Here is a 15,044-nt window from a genome sequence, read left to right as displayed (position 1 = left end):
AAAATACAGTTCCTTATGGAGTGACACAAAGAACAGCAAGTCTTTAAGGTAGGGGTGGCATGTGGGAAAGGAGTGCATGTGAGGTTTTGAGTATAATTAGTGAGTTTAAGGGTAAAATCAGACAGTATAGCTACACCCTGACAGAGGGAAAAGCAAGCAGTGGCTCACTGTATCTTGCAGCAATGACATGCACAAGCACTTGGGTCCTCATGATTGCTGTCTTTTTGATTGTAGTTTAGATGGTCAGTGGCTGATGGAGATGGAAATCCAAGGATGTCTAAGTTTATTTTGTGTAGTTTGACACCCCTTTAACCAGTTTGATTTCTAAAGGAAACAAGAACTTTTTCTAGGAGTCTCTTGAGAGCATCCTTCACCTCCATGTTCCTCAGGCTGTAGATCACAGGGTTCAGCATGGGGGTCACCAGGGTGTAGACAACGGACACCACTTTGTCCTGGTCTAGGGAGTAGCTAGAACTGGGGCGGAGGTACATGAAGATCATAGTCCCGTAAAAAACTGAGACTGATGTTAAATGTGAGGCACAGGTGGAGAAAGCTTTGTGCCTGCCCTCCGAGGAGCGGATCCTCGGGACGGTGGTAAGGATGTAGCTGTATGAGACAACAATGAAAGCTAAAGTGCTGAGTGCAACGAAAGCAGTGATGGTAAAAAGCATGTGTTCGTTGACAGTCGTACTGGAGCAGGAAAGTTTCAGGAGCGGAGGTATGTCACAGAAGAAGTGATTGATGACATTAGGGCCACAGAAGTGTAAACTGAACACCGAGTTGACAAGCACGACTTCATTCACGCTAGCTACTACGTAGGATGCCACAGCCAGTTGTACACAAACCTTTCGAGACGTGGTGGCCGCATAGAGCAGAGGGTTACAGATGGCCACGTACCGGTCACAGGCCATCGCAGCCAGCAGGTAACACTCGGTGATTATGCAGACTCCACAAAAGTACATCTGGGCTGCACACCCTGGCAGGGAGATGGCTTTCCTTTCTTCAAAGAAGTTCGCTAGTGTTTTGGGAGCAACTGCTGAGGAATTACCTAGGTCTACCAGAGAGAGGTGGCAGAGGAAGAAGTACATGGGGGTGTGGAGTCGAGAGTCAAGCCTGATTAACGCAATCATGCCGAGATTCCCCACCAAGGAGGTGACACAGATCAGAAGGAACAGCACAAAGAGAATGACCTGCAGCTCCCAGATCTCTGTGATTCCCAAGAGAATAAACTCATCAACAGTTGTCTTGTTTCTTCTGACCATTCCTTTAATGAACCTGAATCTTTAAGAGGGAGAAAAATCAAAGAACACAACTAAGTTGCAACTCTGGACAGAAGACTAAGTCATAATGATGCTGAGAACGTTGGGCAGGAATGTAGTAGAAGAAAACTGGATGCTGCTTTATTTTAATGGAAATCTAGCTGTCTGTTAGCGTGCAAGAACTGGATTCTCCATTCTCTTGAAGCTTGCTGTTATCCATTTAATACTTCTGTAATGGCAGTCTCAAAGGATTACTTCTGTTCCATTGCTGAGATTCTTCCAGGAAAGAGGAGAAACTTATTTAAAAAGATCAGAATTAATAACATTTCCTCCTTAGTTCTACTGTTAAATTTTCTGAAATGCTTATCTGTGTCCATGGTGCCTAGGAAGAATAACAGGATGATTCTGGTTATCTGCTCTGGTCTTAAATAGCAGAGTAATAAATTGCTCTCAGCTCCTAAGTATGACATTTAAGTTGGCCAGTGCTGTTCTGAGAAGTCCTCATAGAAAGATACCCTCAAATTAGAAAAAAAAAAAAAAATCCATGTAGAAAAGCAGTTTGTGTTAAACATTGGATGATAATTTATTAAAGTTTATTTACTGATTGCAAACATTACACTGCCCCTGTCTTCTCCTTTGAATGGCTGTGATGGACCTTGCTTGAACCTGTTTGTGCTAATGGCAGGAGGAAAGTCTGTAAGTCTGTCCTGACAAAATCACACTTGTTTTGTCCAACGTGAAGAAAGGAGTTGCGTATAAACTGAAAGAAACGTAGGTTCTGACCCTGAAGACAACCTTTATTGGCTAACATCACCTACTGCCTAGGCAGATAACTACATTTGAGGTAGTTCAAGGCTTCATTTGCAGTCGTAGAAAAAAGTAGGCACTTCTAAGTAGCTTACATGGATTTTTTGCCTTAAATGTCTACTGTGGGGTGAAATGAATTGCCTCTTAGAGGTGCAGGCTTCTCATCACTGCTTATAAAGAGCACCCAATGATTAGATTAAACTGTAGAACTCTGTCTCTGTAAGTGATAATATGTAGTCAGACAAACCAGACCATCAGACTCCACGGGCACGTTAAATAACAGCATGTCTATGGGTGAAACAAAGGGAAGAACACTATAACCTCATAATTACCTTTTCATGTCTCTCAAAATGTTGACTTCAAGAAAAATGCTGCTCGTTTTCAGATTGTGGTCTTGTTTTGACATTTCTGTTTAGAGTTCTGTAGAAAATGAGAACTGTTAATTGCAGGTGTATTAAATGAATGCCTGAGCTTGCGTGGTGGAGCTTCTCACTGAAACGATGGAATGATTGAAGTATCTTTTAAGCTGTTGCTGTTTGTGTTGTATTGGGAGTAATTAAGAGTGCACTTTCAGACAGTTAGAGTAGTTCAACCAATTAGCAGCAACTTGCAGAGCCCAACAGCTTGATTGCTAATAATTTTCCGTGCTACAGGAAATTCTAGACAGGTCAGTTGGACCATTTGTAGTGACCAACACTAGGGTCTGTAGGATGAGCTGATGCTGTTAAATGATTCTTTTTTTTGCTGTAACCCCACATTTCAGTGCTCATCAAGGCAATATTAGAACTTCTGTGGATCTTGGTCATTTGAGATTAAGACTTAAGCGCAGATTTAAGTCTTAAACCAACCCTGCATCTGCTGTAACCACAGAGAACGGCTGAATTGCAGCTATGAGAGATCTGCCCCTGCTGAGGGCAGAGACCTCTCTTGTGAAGTACCGCCCTGAATGTCATTTGTCACTCAAGTACAAACTTCCAGGAGCAAGAGTCCAAAAGTCTCCACATCTTAGGAAAAGAAGCCACATGGACATTCACAAGTACGTGTTCTCCTGTCTTCCAAAATAAGAAAGAATCCAGCTCAGGTCAAAACAATTTTCCTCTCTGACCACATTATTTTTTTTGTAGACTTTTAGCATTCCTTATATGAAAATTCATTACTTTTTTTTACTGTTGTGTATATGAGCATAGACTGCAATTCTGTGTGCAAGATTCAAAGTACAGAGTAAGGATAGAGAATAAAACAGTGACACAACCAACGATTTGCCAGATTTTATAATATTTCAGGCTGTGGATATGTTTCCTACCTTGGAAGCTAATGTTAAAAATGATGCTTGCTTTTCCTCAGGAGGAAATGGTCCTAGAAAGCTGGACGCACAACGGCATTTAAAGAAGCTGTGACTACAAGCTCTGATCAAGCAAGCTGTTGTCACATTCTGCCCCTCGGCGCCTGGCGCTGACTGCAGATGAGAAGGTACAAACAGTCAGCAGGGGAATGGCAAGGTCTTCACCATCAACTTCCCTTAAGAGCTGTATGCGTCCCGGTGGGATCCCATTGATGCAAAGGTTGCAGTAGGCTGAGGTCTTTGGTTCATGAATACAGAGCTCATTAGGAAAACAAAAAACTACCAAGGAAACACCCCCCCCACCTCCAGAACATAAGCAGAGGATTCATATTCTCTAGGTAATGTTATTTACTTTGACAATAAGTTGGAGACCTTTCTTTGTGTTGCTTTTTATACTGATGACGTTTTGTCTCTGGCCCCAGATCCTCTAAGTGATGGGGTCATACAGAGCAACAGGCTGCAGAAGATCGCTGGCCTCATGAAACCACCAGCCTTTATACGAGCATGAGAAGGACCTGACATGAAGGGAGGGTAGTCATTATTTCAAGTTTTTGCTGGCCCTCGTGAAACAATACCAACACATGCGAGCTGAATTCCAGTCTGCAGTCTCCTTATTTGATTTAAAGATAAGTTTATGTCACTGGCAGTCTTTCTTGTTGGACCATTAAGATGTATTTCGACTGATTTACAGTCTGCAGTCATCCAAGACAGCCGATTAATACTAGACACATGACTGGTCCCTGAAAGCACAACTGGATCAGAAGAGACACACAGTCTTCTCCTGAACTCTCAGATAAGCAATGTCCATGGTAGCCTATATATAGATCTTTGCGCTCTGGATACTTTCTAGAATTTGAGTGATAATTTCTCTACATGGGTTACCAGAGTAGCCTAGAAGTTAAGCTTACACAAGTAGCTTTTAATTGTTTGAGTGATGAGCCCCATACTAAAAATATCAAATGAAAGAGCAGAGATATGAGTAACAATCCAAATGTGCTTCATTTTCCCCAACTCTCCTGGACAGGCTTTCCCACATCATCCCCCCCAAAAAAACCCCAGAGGATCCATGACATCCCTGTCCTCTGTCACAGTTTAGCCTCTGTCCAGCGTTTTGGAAAATCCAAATAGATCCATTACTGGCTAGTGGAAACCTCTGTGGAGCTTTCCCATCTCTTTACAGACAGTTTGTTGAAATGGGTGAAATAAAAACCTTTGCCTTCCTCCCATGTGATTGCTTTGGTCAATGTCTAGGGTCTTGCCTCAGGGGTGTCATCTGTGAACTCAATACCCCAGAGCTTCAAGGTGTGTTCTTCATAAGTGCTGAGGGATGGAGTATGGGGATAGGAAGGGTAGGGTCCGTTTTGTATAATTTCAGGAGCACAGAATTGAGCTTTGCAAGCTTAACTTAGTTATCTGGGCTTATTTTATAGTCAGTGTAGGGAGGGAGAGAGCAAGACACATCATTTTCCTTAAACTTACTTTACGATGGGATGAGTTGTCCTTCAGAAGTGCTTATTTCTTGCCAATAATAGCTAAAAAACCCCCCAACTAACTTAGCCATCTAAAAGTTATTAATCTAAAACTAGTTAAGATCATTCTCTTGTATTTTTTTGGGGTTCCTCTGACCTCTGGAGCCTTTGAGGTCTGGTGTATTGCCCAACACAAATTGCCTCCAAGTTGTCCTCATCTCATTTAGAAGTTCTTGGAGACTACTGGGAGGAATGTCTTGGGTTGAGATAAAATAAAACCACAAGACCTTAAGTGCTTGCCTATGAACATATATATGTCCTCTGCTGTACGCATGAACTAGCTAGAAGGAAGGAAAAGGCAAGCAATGCAAATGAAGCTTGTCAGCTGGGGAATAATAAATGTTGAAAGAGTTACCCAAGTTTCCTCACAGAAAAAGACATCAGCTGCACATTTATCAAACAAATTAAACATCTGCTAGTGAAGAACAGTTGAATTGAAAGCTGGTTTTAATTGTATCTGTCCACCTAGATAGCTGCTTGATATTCTTACTTCATTCACTGAACACCTTTAGGTCAATTAATATCACAACTCTGCTATGAAAGAAAAAAAACACCACAAATTGATATTGAAAGAGATTAACTACTGTTTAAAATATGAGTAAGGTAACAAGTTAAACTCCTCTCAATCATCCTCTGGGTGTATAATTCCTGTATTACACAGGCTCTTTAGTGAGAACTAGCACCTTTTAACTTGATATGATCAAAAATTTCTAATGATTGCCAGATTCAGTTTTCTAAATTGTCATGATCACTTTGAGGTGCTTTTGAATTTTTTTTTTTTTCTCAAAAAGTGGTTGCTTTGAGGTCCCAGTGGCCTTGCATCCAGATCGCAGGTTGGACTCTGTTTTGATGGCCATCCTCATTTCAGCACTGTTCTGCTTTAAAAAAAAAAAACAAAACCCAAGCTGTTTATGGGTTTCCAGTCAAATGAAATATTAGAAGCATTTCCAAGAGTGTTTACAGTATCTTTAGAGCACATTGTTTCATTGAAACATTTCTACACTGAGACAACACCAGTAGCATTCTAATTGTTCTGCTCTTCCCTTGAGAACATCATGGTCTCCTGTGTCCAAAAGGAAGATATAAAATCTATGACGTTCCCCAAAAGAAACGTTTCCTGCATCCAGGAAAAAAAGAAATATTTCCCTAGCAGGTAAGCCTCCTAATGAGTAAAATTTCCTTCCATTCAGGGAGTTGTGTAGAAATTGTTCTAAGCCAGTTGCCTTGTTGACTGAATGAATTTTGGAGGCACTAAAGGAAAAGAATTGCTGCATCATGATACAACAAAAGAAAAAATGACTGTATCTTTAAAAAGGGGAGAGTTTATTTTTTATTAATTTTTGCACCTAAAATATTGATCTGGGAACTGAAATGTCTTGCAGGTCTTCATCAGAGACCACTGAATTTTTAGCAGCTGGCAGGATTTCTGTACCTAAATTTCTGAGCATGATCAACAGCTGAAAATAAGAAGAAACCGCCATGTGTGTGTAACCATGGAATATTTTTCAGGGCAGAAATGTTCTTTTTTTTTACTTTCCCCAGAAATATCTCAAATTCCTGTTAAAGCGTCAAAACGAATTGTAATGTTATATGGTGTTTAACTGGCCTTGGCTAAAAATAAAACACAATTGAAATTTTGTGGAATTTGTCACTTTATTCTAGGAACGTAACTGGGAGACCTACATCATGACCTGAGTCACCCAAGACGTTTTCTGGAGTCACACCTAGAAAAGGATTCAGATTTTAGGATGCACCATGCCTTCACCAAGAACGAAAGATCTTGAAAGACAAGATCAAAGCAAGCTGTCTAAAATGGGATTCATCTCACTCGAATGTGACCATCTAAAATTTTGGCAGTGAATTTATGTTGGTCATCTGGGCTTCCGTTCTCATCAACAGACCTGCACGTAGCCAGGGTATGATGCATCCCACCTATCCCTCTGTCATGGTTGTAGATGGAGCTGAAGATGATGCGCTCAGACCAACCTTTAGAAAGCCAACTACAGGTGAGATTCGTTGCAACAAAGTTCAATTACACACTTTTTCTGAAAAGGTAAAATTAATACCCAGAATTAGTTTTCTAGGGGACTGAGTAATTAAAATTCAATCAATAATTTCAGGGGGGGGAAAAAAAAAAAGGTGGGGAAAATTTAAAAATATTTGTGTTTGAAAGTTTAAAAACAATATTCCTGGCTTTCTTTTCATCAACTGCTTAACAATTAATCAGCTTGAGGAAAATAACCCCACAAAATATTTTGTAAGAAATCCCAGAATGAGAAGCAATATTTCATTTAAACTCCATGATTTGTGTTTGTTCCAAACTAATTATGTCTTTTTTGTCTTTTTAAAAAATATTTGTTTATATTCCAGCATTTCAATCCATTTTTTCCAGTGTTCAATTTCCCTGCTGACTCAGGTCATTATTAACTCTGCCTGAACTCCTCACTCTACTCTTCACGCAGGTAAATGTATAGCAGTTATTATACTCAAATAATGTTTTTCCTCGAGTGATATATCATACAAAGTCTCTTCTACACCTGCATTATGGTCCAGCTCTTAAATAAAATCCCACCTGAGGCCCTATTTCATGTAAATGATGCAATATGTCTGATATATAGGAAGGAATTCCACATAAAGTATGTTTGTAAAGCTCTTTAAATGTCCTCCTAAGCTTTCCTCTCAACGGACATCATCTAAGCCACTGGATTCACTTCCACTACCTCTATCTTGTGAAGGGCGTAACGTGTTTGTGCGCTGCTTACCCACTAGGGTTGACTGATCACCTGAGAAATCTTATGTCTGCGATGCCAAACGCAAGGTAATGCAATGCCTGAAGAAAACTGCACCGCACTGACCGAGTTCATTCTCTTGGGTTTCACTGACCGTCTGGAGGTGGAGATACCTTTGTTTGGGCTCTTTCTGCTCATCTACGCCACCACTTTGGTGGGGAACGCTGGCCTCATCGTGCTCGTCCAGCTCAATGCTTGCCTTCATACCCCCATGTACTACTTCCTAAAAAATTTGTCTTTCTTAGACCTTAGCTGTTCATCTGCCATTGCTCCCAAGATGCTGGTGAGTCTGTTAGCGCAGCAGAAGACCATTTCTTTAGTCGGTTGTGCAACGCAGATGTTTCTCTTTGCTGCCTTCGCTGATGCTGAGTGCTTCATTTTGGCTGCGATGGCCTATGACCGCTACGTGGCCGTATGTCATCCTCTTCTCTACACTGTGGCCATGTCCCGCAGGGTCTGCACCTCCATGGTAGCTGGGGCTTATCTCAGCGGGGGTCTGACCTCGCTGGTGCACACGTCTTTCACATTCACGTTGTCGTTCTGTGGCTCTAACGTGATCAACCACTTCTTCTGTGACATTCCACCGCTGCTGGAGCTCTCCCGCTCCGATACGCACATCAACGAGGTCCTCCTCTTCACCCTCTGTGGCTTTATACAAACCAGCACCTTCCTGACCATCGTTGTCTCCTACAGCTGCATCCTCAGCACCGTCCTCCGGATCCACGTGGCAGATAGGAGGCACAAAGCCTTCTACACCTGCACGTCCCATCTGACGGCCGTCGGGTTATTCTATGGCTCCCTTCTCTTCACGTATTTACGGCCCAGCTCCAGCTACTCACTGGACACAGACAAAGTGATCTCTGCATTTTATACCGTCGTCCTTCCCATGCTGAACCCCCTGATTTACAGCTTGAGGAACAAAGAGGTGAAGGATGCCCTAAGGAGAACAGTAGAGAGAAGAGTGTTTTCTCAGTGATTTTCTTAGAAGTTAAAAACTTTTAGTGCGTTTCTGGTGCAATACATAATAAAACCAGAAGCGATGGGATCCGCCTGACTAAATGTAGATGACTTGTTTGGAATAGCTACATCTGAACTAGCTTCCCCGGTTCATTTTCTAGTTCCTGGAAAACAAGTAGTCAATTTAGGAGGTGATTCACGTTATAAAATAGAAGCCCAGGTTGGATGGATCCCATCCCTGAAAGATCTCTTTCTCCTCACTGTCTATAAAAGTAGTTCTATCCCAAATACAGCAGAAAGTTATATTTTTGTAGCTTAAAATTATTGAGACAACTCTTAAACAAGATGTTTTAAAGAAAAGTCCAATTTGGATAACTACTAGATAACTCACAATACAGTTTATCATCTTTTTAGGACTGGACTTGTTCACGTTTCACCAGGCGTCCTTCCCGCCTGTTCTGCTCCCACCAGACATCTTTCATGCTTGTTCTCATCCCGTGTTCTTACCTAGACGGTTTTATTTAATATTTGCACGTGTTTTTCCATAATCTGCCTCTGCCTCTATACCACAAGCCCTTGTTTCCCTTCTCGCGGCATAATTATTTTTTCATTTCTGCTTAGTTGCGTTACAAAATGCTTGTTGATGGTTATGGTATAGGCAGCATCACAGTGTTACAAAACACGTAGGCCGATGTCAGGATACACTTTTGTAGTACGCTGGTGTCTGGATTCAATATGAACAAATATTAATTACATCTTGCCTAATATACTGGTACAGCATGGGTGCAGAGGGCCTCTGCCCAGTGTTTCTTGTCATTTCAGCACTGGACCCTTTTTCTGTCGGCTTCCCACTTGCTGGTGTCCGTAGAAGCCCTTCTGGTTGCCCTTGTCAATTCCTCGTCACTCTAATCTGCAGCTGAACTGCAGGTTTCCCAAGCCCATCCTTTGCAAGCCCACGAAATGCTCCCGTGTTCCCCCTCGGGAACCTGTTTCTGCAGAGTGGTGGTGGTGAAGATGGGGAATGGCAGCTGCCCCCCCTGCCAGGCAGGCAAGGTGAAGATGAGGAGCAGGACCTTCAAGGTAGAAGTGTAGTCAACAGCTTGAAGTCCCAAGTGGCAGCCAAGTATGGGTGGCATCGCTTGAAGGAACAGCACTGGGGCCCCGATCCTGCTCAGCATCAGCACCATCCGTCACCAAAACAAAGGGCAGAAGGCACCTCGGGGAATCTGCAGGGAATGGTGAACGGGAGGGGGAAGCAGTTTGTAGCCATGAAGGCAGGATTAGACTTCAGAGGAACCCTTGATGAGCTGGAGGAATGGGGCAAGAGGAACCTCCTCAAGTTCAGCAAAGACAAGCACCATGTCCTCTTCTCCCCGAGCGAGAACAACCAGGTGGGTTGAGGACCCGCTGGTTGGAGCAGCTCAGCCGAAAAGCACCGGGATGCTGGATGGTTCCCCGAGACCCCTCCCAGTCCAAACGGTGCTGTGGTTCCTAACACAAAGTGGTCCTGAAGACCCACTTGACTCGGCCCTGGGTTTCTTCATGTTCTTTCACATGTCCCCACCAAAAAATACATAATCATGGTGTTTTGTGAAGAGTGAAAATGGTAATTTCTCAGGTTGGCAGCCTCAGTGGAAGAAAATTCTGTGTGTGTGCCTGTTAGGTACAAACAGCAGCAACAGCTGTTTGCTTCTAAAAGTGAAGATGCAATTTAATACTTCTATGAAGTTGCAAGTGTTGTATTTGGTGCAGCTTCCATTAAGAAGGTATACCAAGTGTGCTCCTCTTTACCTTCCTCCTATAGATTGTAAATATCTCTGTAAGCTTCCCCCTTTCATCTTCTCCCCAGCTTTCGGGTCCCTCTCTGTCCAGAATCAAAAGCCCAGCTCTAAGATGGCCCAACTGCGCAAACGTGGCTCAGGCTGCTGAGAAAACCAAGCTGAGGAAAGAGCTGTGAGATGGTCTGTAGGAAGCTACAGTAAATCAGAGGCAGAGCTGGACTGTTCAGTCTGGAGTTGCTAGTAGCTCACAGAATCAAAAGGACAAATACCAGCACAGAAATTATTATCACAAAGAGAATGAAAATAGGAAAATGTTGTGGTTTAGCCCCAGCTGGCAGCTGAGCCGCACGCAGCCGCTTGCTCGCTTTCCCCCCCAGCCCCGGTGGGATAGGGGAGAGAATTGGAAGAGTGAAAGTGAGAAAACTCGTGGGTTGAGATAAAGACAGTTTAACAGGGAAAGCAAAAGCTGTGCGCAGAAGCAAAGCAAACCAAGGAATTCATTCCCCACTTCCCACGGGCAGGCAGGTGTTCAGCCATCCCCAGGAGAGCAGGGCTCCATCACACGTAACGGGGACTCGGGAAGGCAAACGCCATCACTCCAAATGCCGCTGCCCCCTTCTTCCCCTCAGCCCCTTAGATGCTGAGCATGACATCATGTGGTATGGCATATCCCTTTGGTCACTGGGGTCAGCTGTCCCGCCTGTGTCCCCTCCCAGCTCCTTGTGCACCCCCAGCCTCCTCGCTGGTGGGGTGAGGAGCAGAAGAGGCCTTGGCTCTGCGTAAGCACTGCTCAGCAGGAACGAAACCATCCCTGTGGTATCAACACTGGTTTCAGCACAAACCCAGACCACAGTCCCGTACCAGCTATTGTGAAGAAAATTAACTCCATCTCAGCTGAAAACAGGACAGGAAATAATCATAGAATTGTTTTGGTTGGAAAAGATCTTTAAGATCATCAAGTCCAACCGTTAACGTAGCACTGCCAAGTCCACTGCTAAACCATGTCCCCAAGCACCACATCTACTTATGTTTTGAATGCCTCCAGGGATGGTGACTCCGGCCCGTTCCAGTGATTGATAACCCTTTTGGTGAAGAAATTTTTCCCAATATCCAACCTAAACCTGCCCAGCGCAACTTGAGGCCATTTCCTCTTGTCCTACTGCCTGCGAATTGCCACTCGTTACTGCCGGTGATCAGTGAGCTGGTGTTGGATGTGGCGAACGATGGCAGCTTGGCAACGGTGCCTTTCTGCTACGGGGAGGAAGGCCAAGGCCTGCCTGGCCAGCGGGGACCCCTCTGTATCCCATCAGAGGAGTGACCACACAAATGCTTAACCTGGAGCCTGTTAGATCCCGGCTGCCATTCCTGCGGACCCACGGCCGAGCCCTCGCTGGGCTCCTCAGCACCGGGCAGCCCCAGGCCTGGCTGCGTGTAACCCGGCAGCAGAGGCTGCTCTCACCCCAGAGCGCTTGGAGAACCCAGTCTGGGAGCTGGCGGCTGCCTGGGCTGCCCCCGGCCCTCCTTCCCCCACCTCTGGCGGAGGTTTGTCGGGCACCAGCACCCCCACAAGCCGCATTCGCCTCAGAGGGGATCCCGCCCCCGCGGCCGCCATCTTCCCCCCGCCCGCTCCGGCCTACACTTCCCAGCATGCCGCGCGCGCGGCCTCACCGCCTGGCGTCGCTGCGGTGACGCCATCACCCCGCGACACTGAGGTCTGATCCCCATGGCAACACCGGGCCGGCCCCGCAGGGCCCGGGACCCCCGCCGCGGTCCGCGGGCAGCCCGGCGCCCCCCCGCACAGCCTGCGGGATGCCGGAAAATACCGGAGGAGAGCCGCCCCAGGTAGTCCATAGCACCCCGCCGGATCGCAGAGGGCTCCCGGAAGCGGCCCAGGGGGCCGCCACTCCGCCGGGCACTACATTTCCCAGCATGCTCCGGTGCAGCAGCGCATGCGCCCCGCCTGTCTCCCCCCCACGGAGCCTCCTGATTGGCTCAGCTGGGGGCTCCTCGGCCGGCAGCGCCCCCTGCGGCCCGCGCGGCGGCAGCGCAGCCGTGGCTCCCCCCGGTGGCGGCTCGGCGCAGGTCGGGACCCCGCAGGCCTCACCGGCCCGGCCCGGCCCCACCGGGGCCCCTGCTCGGCTTCTCCTCGGCCCCACAGCGCTGTGTAAGCTCCGTCCCGGGTCCCAGGCCTGGCCTGAGCTACCCCGCTGTTGCCTGGAGGGAGGCCGGGCTGGTAACGGGGCCAGGTGCTGCAGGGGTGGGCCAAGGCCCGGTGCCGGGGGGGGTTCCCGCTTGCCTTGCCCGGCTGTCCTGGCCCCTCTCGCTCCTGGTCCTGTTGGGCGAGGAGGTGCCCGCGGGGTGGGTGCCGGTTTCTGGTTCACGTTTCTGCTGCTCGTGGGGGTAAGCGGGGTGAGGAGCAGGGCTGGAAGGAGGGGAAGGGCAGTTCGGTGCCGTGCCCAGCCTGTCTCTGGCTTAGGACCGATCCCTTCCTCCCCTGAGGTGCGCTGACACACCAGGGGCCTAAAGCTGGTACGAATACTTACGTGGCTGCCTGGTTCTGACAGCGGAGCGTTTTTTTAGTGACTCGCAGGGTGTGCTCGCTTGCCGCCACGGCAAGTTGAAGTCGCGCTGAGCTGGAGGAGCTCTGGGTCACGGGCTGGCGTTGGTTCGAGAGCAGGGAGATGCCCCGATGTTACAGGCAGTCTGAGGCAGATAGATGAGGTGGAAGTGTCACTCAGATTGGTTCTGCTAAGGGAAAGAAGATTCAAATGAGTTATGACACAGTTGCACAGCTTGAGGAAGCAGAGCTAATGTATATGAAGACCAACAAAGTGGAAAGTACTTATAGGAAAATGAGCTTTTGTGCTTTATGATGACAGGATTAGGCAGGTGTGTTAGCCGTGCAAATAGTAATGATACTGGAAGGCACCGCTGGCAGTTGGCAGCTTTCTGTTGTCCTTCCTCCTTCCCCAAATTCTATTAAATCTCTGTGTTTTGGGGGGAAGGGCTTGAAACGGGAGGAGGAGGGGTACTGGGAGTCACGACCAACTTCTGACTGTGCAAGTTGTTGGCTGCAATCCTAGTGCTGTAAGCCAGATGGGAATGATAACAAAGTTTCTGAAATCTTCCTAGAAAGAGCTGTAACGGACAGCATTCTTTGCAAGACAACTGAACTCTGAAATTAAAGTTAAGCGCTGTAACCTTTCACGTATCCCCTGACTTGCCGTGGAATGCAAGGACAATCCGCTAGTTTTCAAAGGTGAAAAAAGATGCTCTTTAAAATTTGCTCTTGGCAAATGAATAGTGCCTTTCTTAGTTTGGTTACTGCAGACATCAGGCAAAACACGTTGTCTGAAGATGAAATGCTAGCTCGTTCTCAAGAAGGAAAATGCTTCCCAGTTCCTAGCCCTTAGGGTTTGGTTGCTTTCGTAGGTGCTGTTGCTCAGTCCTGATACTCCCATCTAAAAGATAAGCAGAAATCGACTGAAAGAGAGGTCTGGAGGACATGGGGAACGGGGTAGAACTGTCTCCTACCAATTGTTTGGAAGAAGGCACTTCTGAAGGACTTAGTACAAGAAAAGAAAGTTTCCAGTAATGATGGCGTCACTTTCTCTTCCCGTTCCTTCGTGCATTGGTGTTTCTTATGCTGGATGTGGCTGTAGAAACAGATTTTCTCAGTCCCCCTCCTTCTTCCTTTTCAGTCCCCTCAATTTCCAGCTTTTTTCTTACTTTGGCAGCTGTGTTATTGTAGGCCTCTGTGCAGTTGTGTTACTCTGATGTGACTATGGGCCCGTTTAGGTTGAAGTAGTTTAGGAAATACTCCTTTGTCCTGTACCGAGCCACTTCTGGATTGAGCTGCTTTTCTGGCCTCTAGAGTAGAGCAAGAAGGTATTGAACCCTTCCTACCTGAGGAAGTTTGTGATGACACAGGACCTTGCAGGCAGGACTAAGCTGACGATGCAGACATTTTCAGTAGAAAACACTGGAACTGGATGTTCTTCTTTCCTTTACTAGGCTGACAACCACGGCTCACCCTGTTCATCTTGAAACGTTCACATTTACAGGGAGGGAGGTAGACCCTAGTGACTCCAAAGTATATGAAAAGATGAAGAAAGCAGAGAGTAAACACAGGCCTTTCTTAATGAGTGAGCTTCTGGGCAAATAACGAAGGTAGAGAAATAGTGGAGGTCTTTTGTAGGGACTCGTGTGCTGCCCTAATGCTACTCTGTGGCTCAAGAGCATGATCTTTCTTTGGACCAGTCATAATTGCTGGCAAAGTACGCATGGGCAGTTCTGGCTCGTGGGGTATCTTAAATCCAGAATTGTTTGTTAACAGGGCAGTGAAACAGCCTTTTCCTTGTCTGCGGATCTGAATTGATTGATCAAAGAGGAGCGAGATAAGAGTGGGAGTTAAATAAGCACGAGGTTTGATGGCAAAACCGTTTGACCCGTGCTTCTGAGAGCGAGGCAGTCGGGATAATGAGTGAGCATGGGCAAGGACCTGGACTTCTTTTCTGGGAAGCTCTGCTGTAGTGAGGCTCTAGGAGCAGGGAAATAAGTAGGAATTGCCTATGTTGGGC

The 15,044-nt window shown here is 46.3% G+C and overlaps 2 protein-coding genes across 2 annotated transcripts; one reads left to right on the top strand and one right to left on the bottom strand.

Annotated features, from left to right (window-relative positions):
* Positions 1 to 308: 308 nt before the first annotated feature.
* LOC104641050 (olfactory receptor 5AR1-like) lies at positions 309 to 1,265 on the bottom strand. Its single transcript, XM_075753108.1, has one exon. It carries the CDS (start codon positions 1,260 to 1,262, stop codon positions 309 to 311), a length of 954 nt encoding a protein of 317 aa, XP_075609223.1. The 5' UTR covers positions 1,263 to 1,265.
* Positions 1,266 to 7,751: 6,486 nt separating this feature from the next.
* On the top strand, positions 7,752 to 8,976 carry LOC104641051 (olfactory receptor 5AS1). Its single transcript, XM_010309596.2, has one exon. It carries the CDS (start codon positions 7,764 to 7,766, stop codon positions 8,700 to 8,702), a length of 939 nt encoding a protein of 312 aa, XP_010307898.2. The 5' UTR covers positions 7,752 to 7,763; the 3' UTR covers positions 8,703 to 8,976.
* Positions 8,977 to 15,044: the final 6,068 nt, after the last annotated feature.

The sequence above is a fragment of the Balearica regulorum genome, chromosome 5, assembly GCF_011004875.1.
Source record: "Balearica regulorum gibbericeps isolate bBalReg1 chromosome 5, bBalReg1.pri, whole genome shotgun sequence".
NCBI classification, from domain to species: domain Eukaryota; kingdom Metazoa; phylum Chordata; class Aves; order Gruiformes; family Gruidae; genus Balearica; species Balearica regulorum.
Note: the sequence above shows the minus strand (reverse complement) of the source record. Positions and strands in the feature narration are given on the sequence as shown.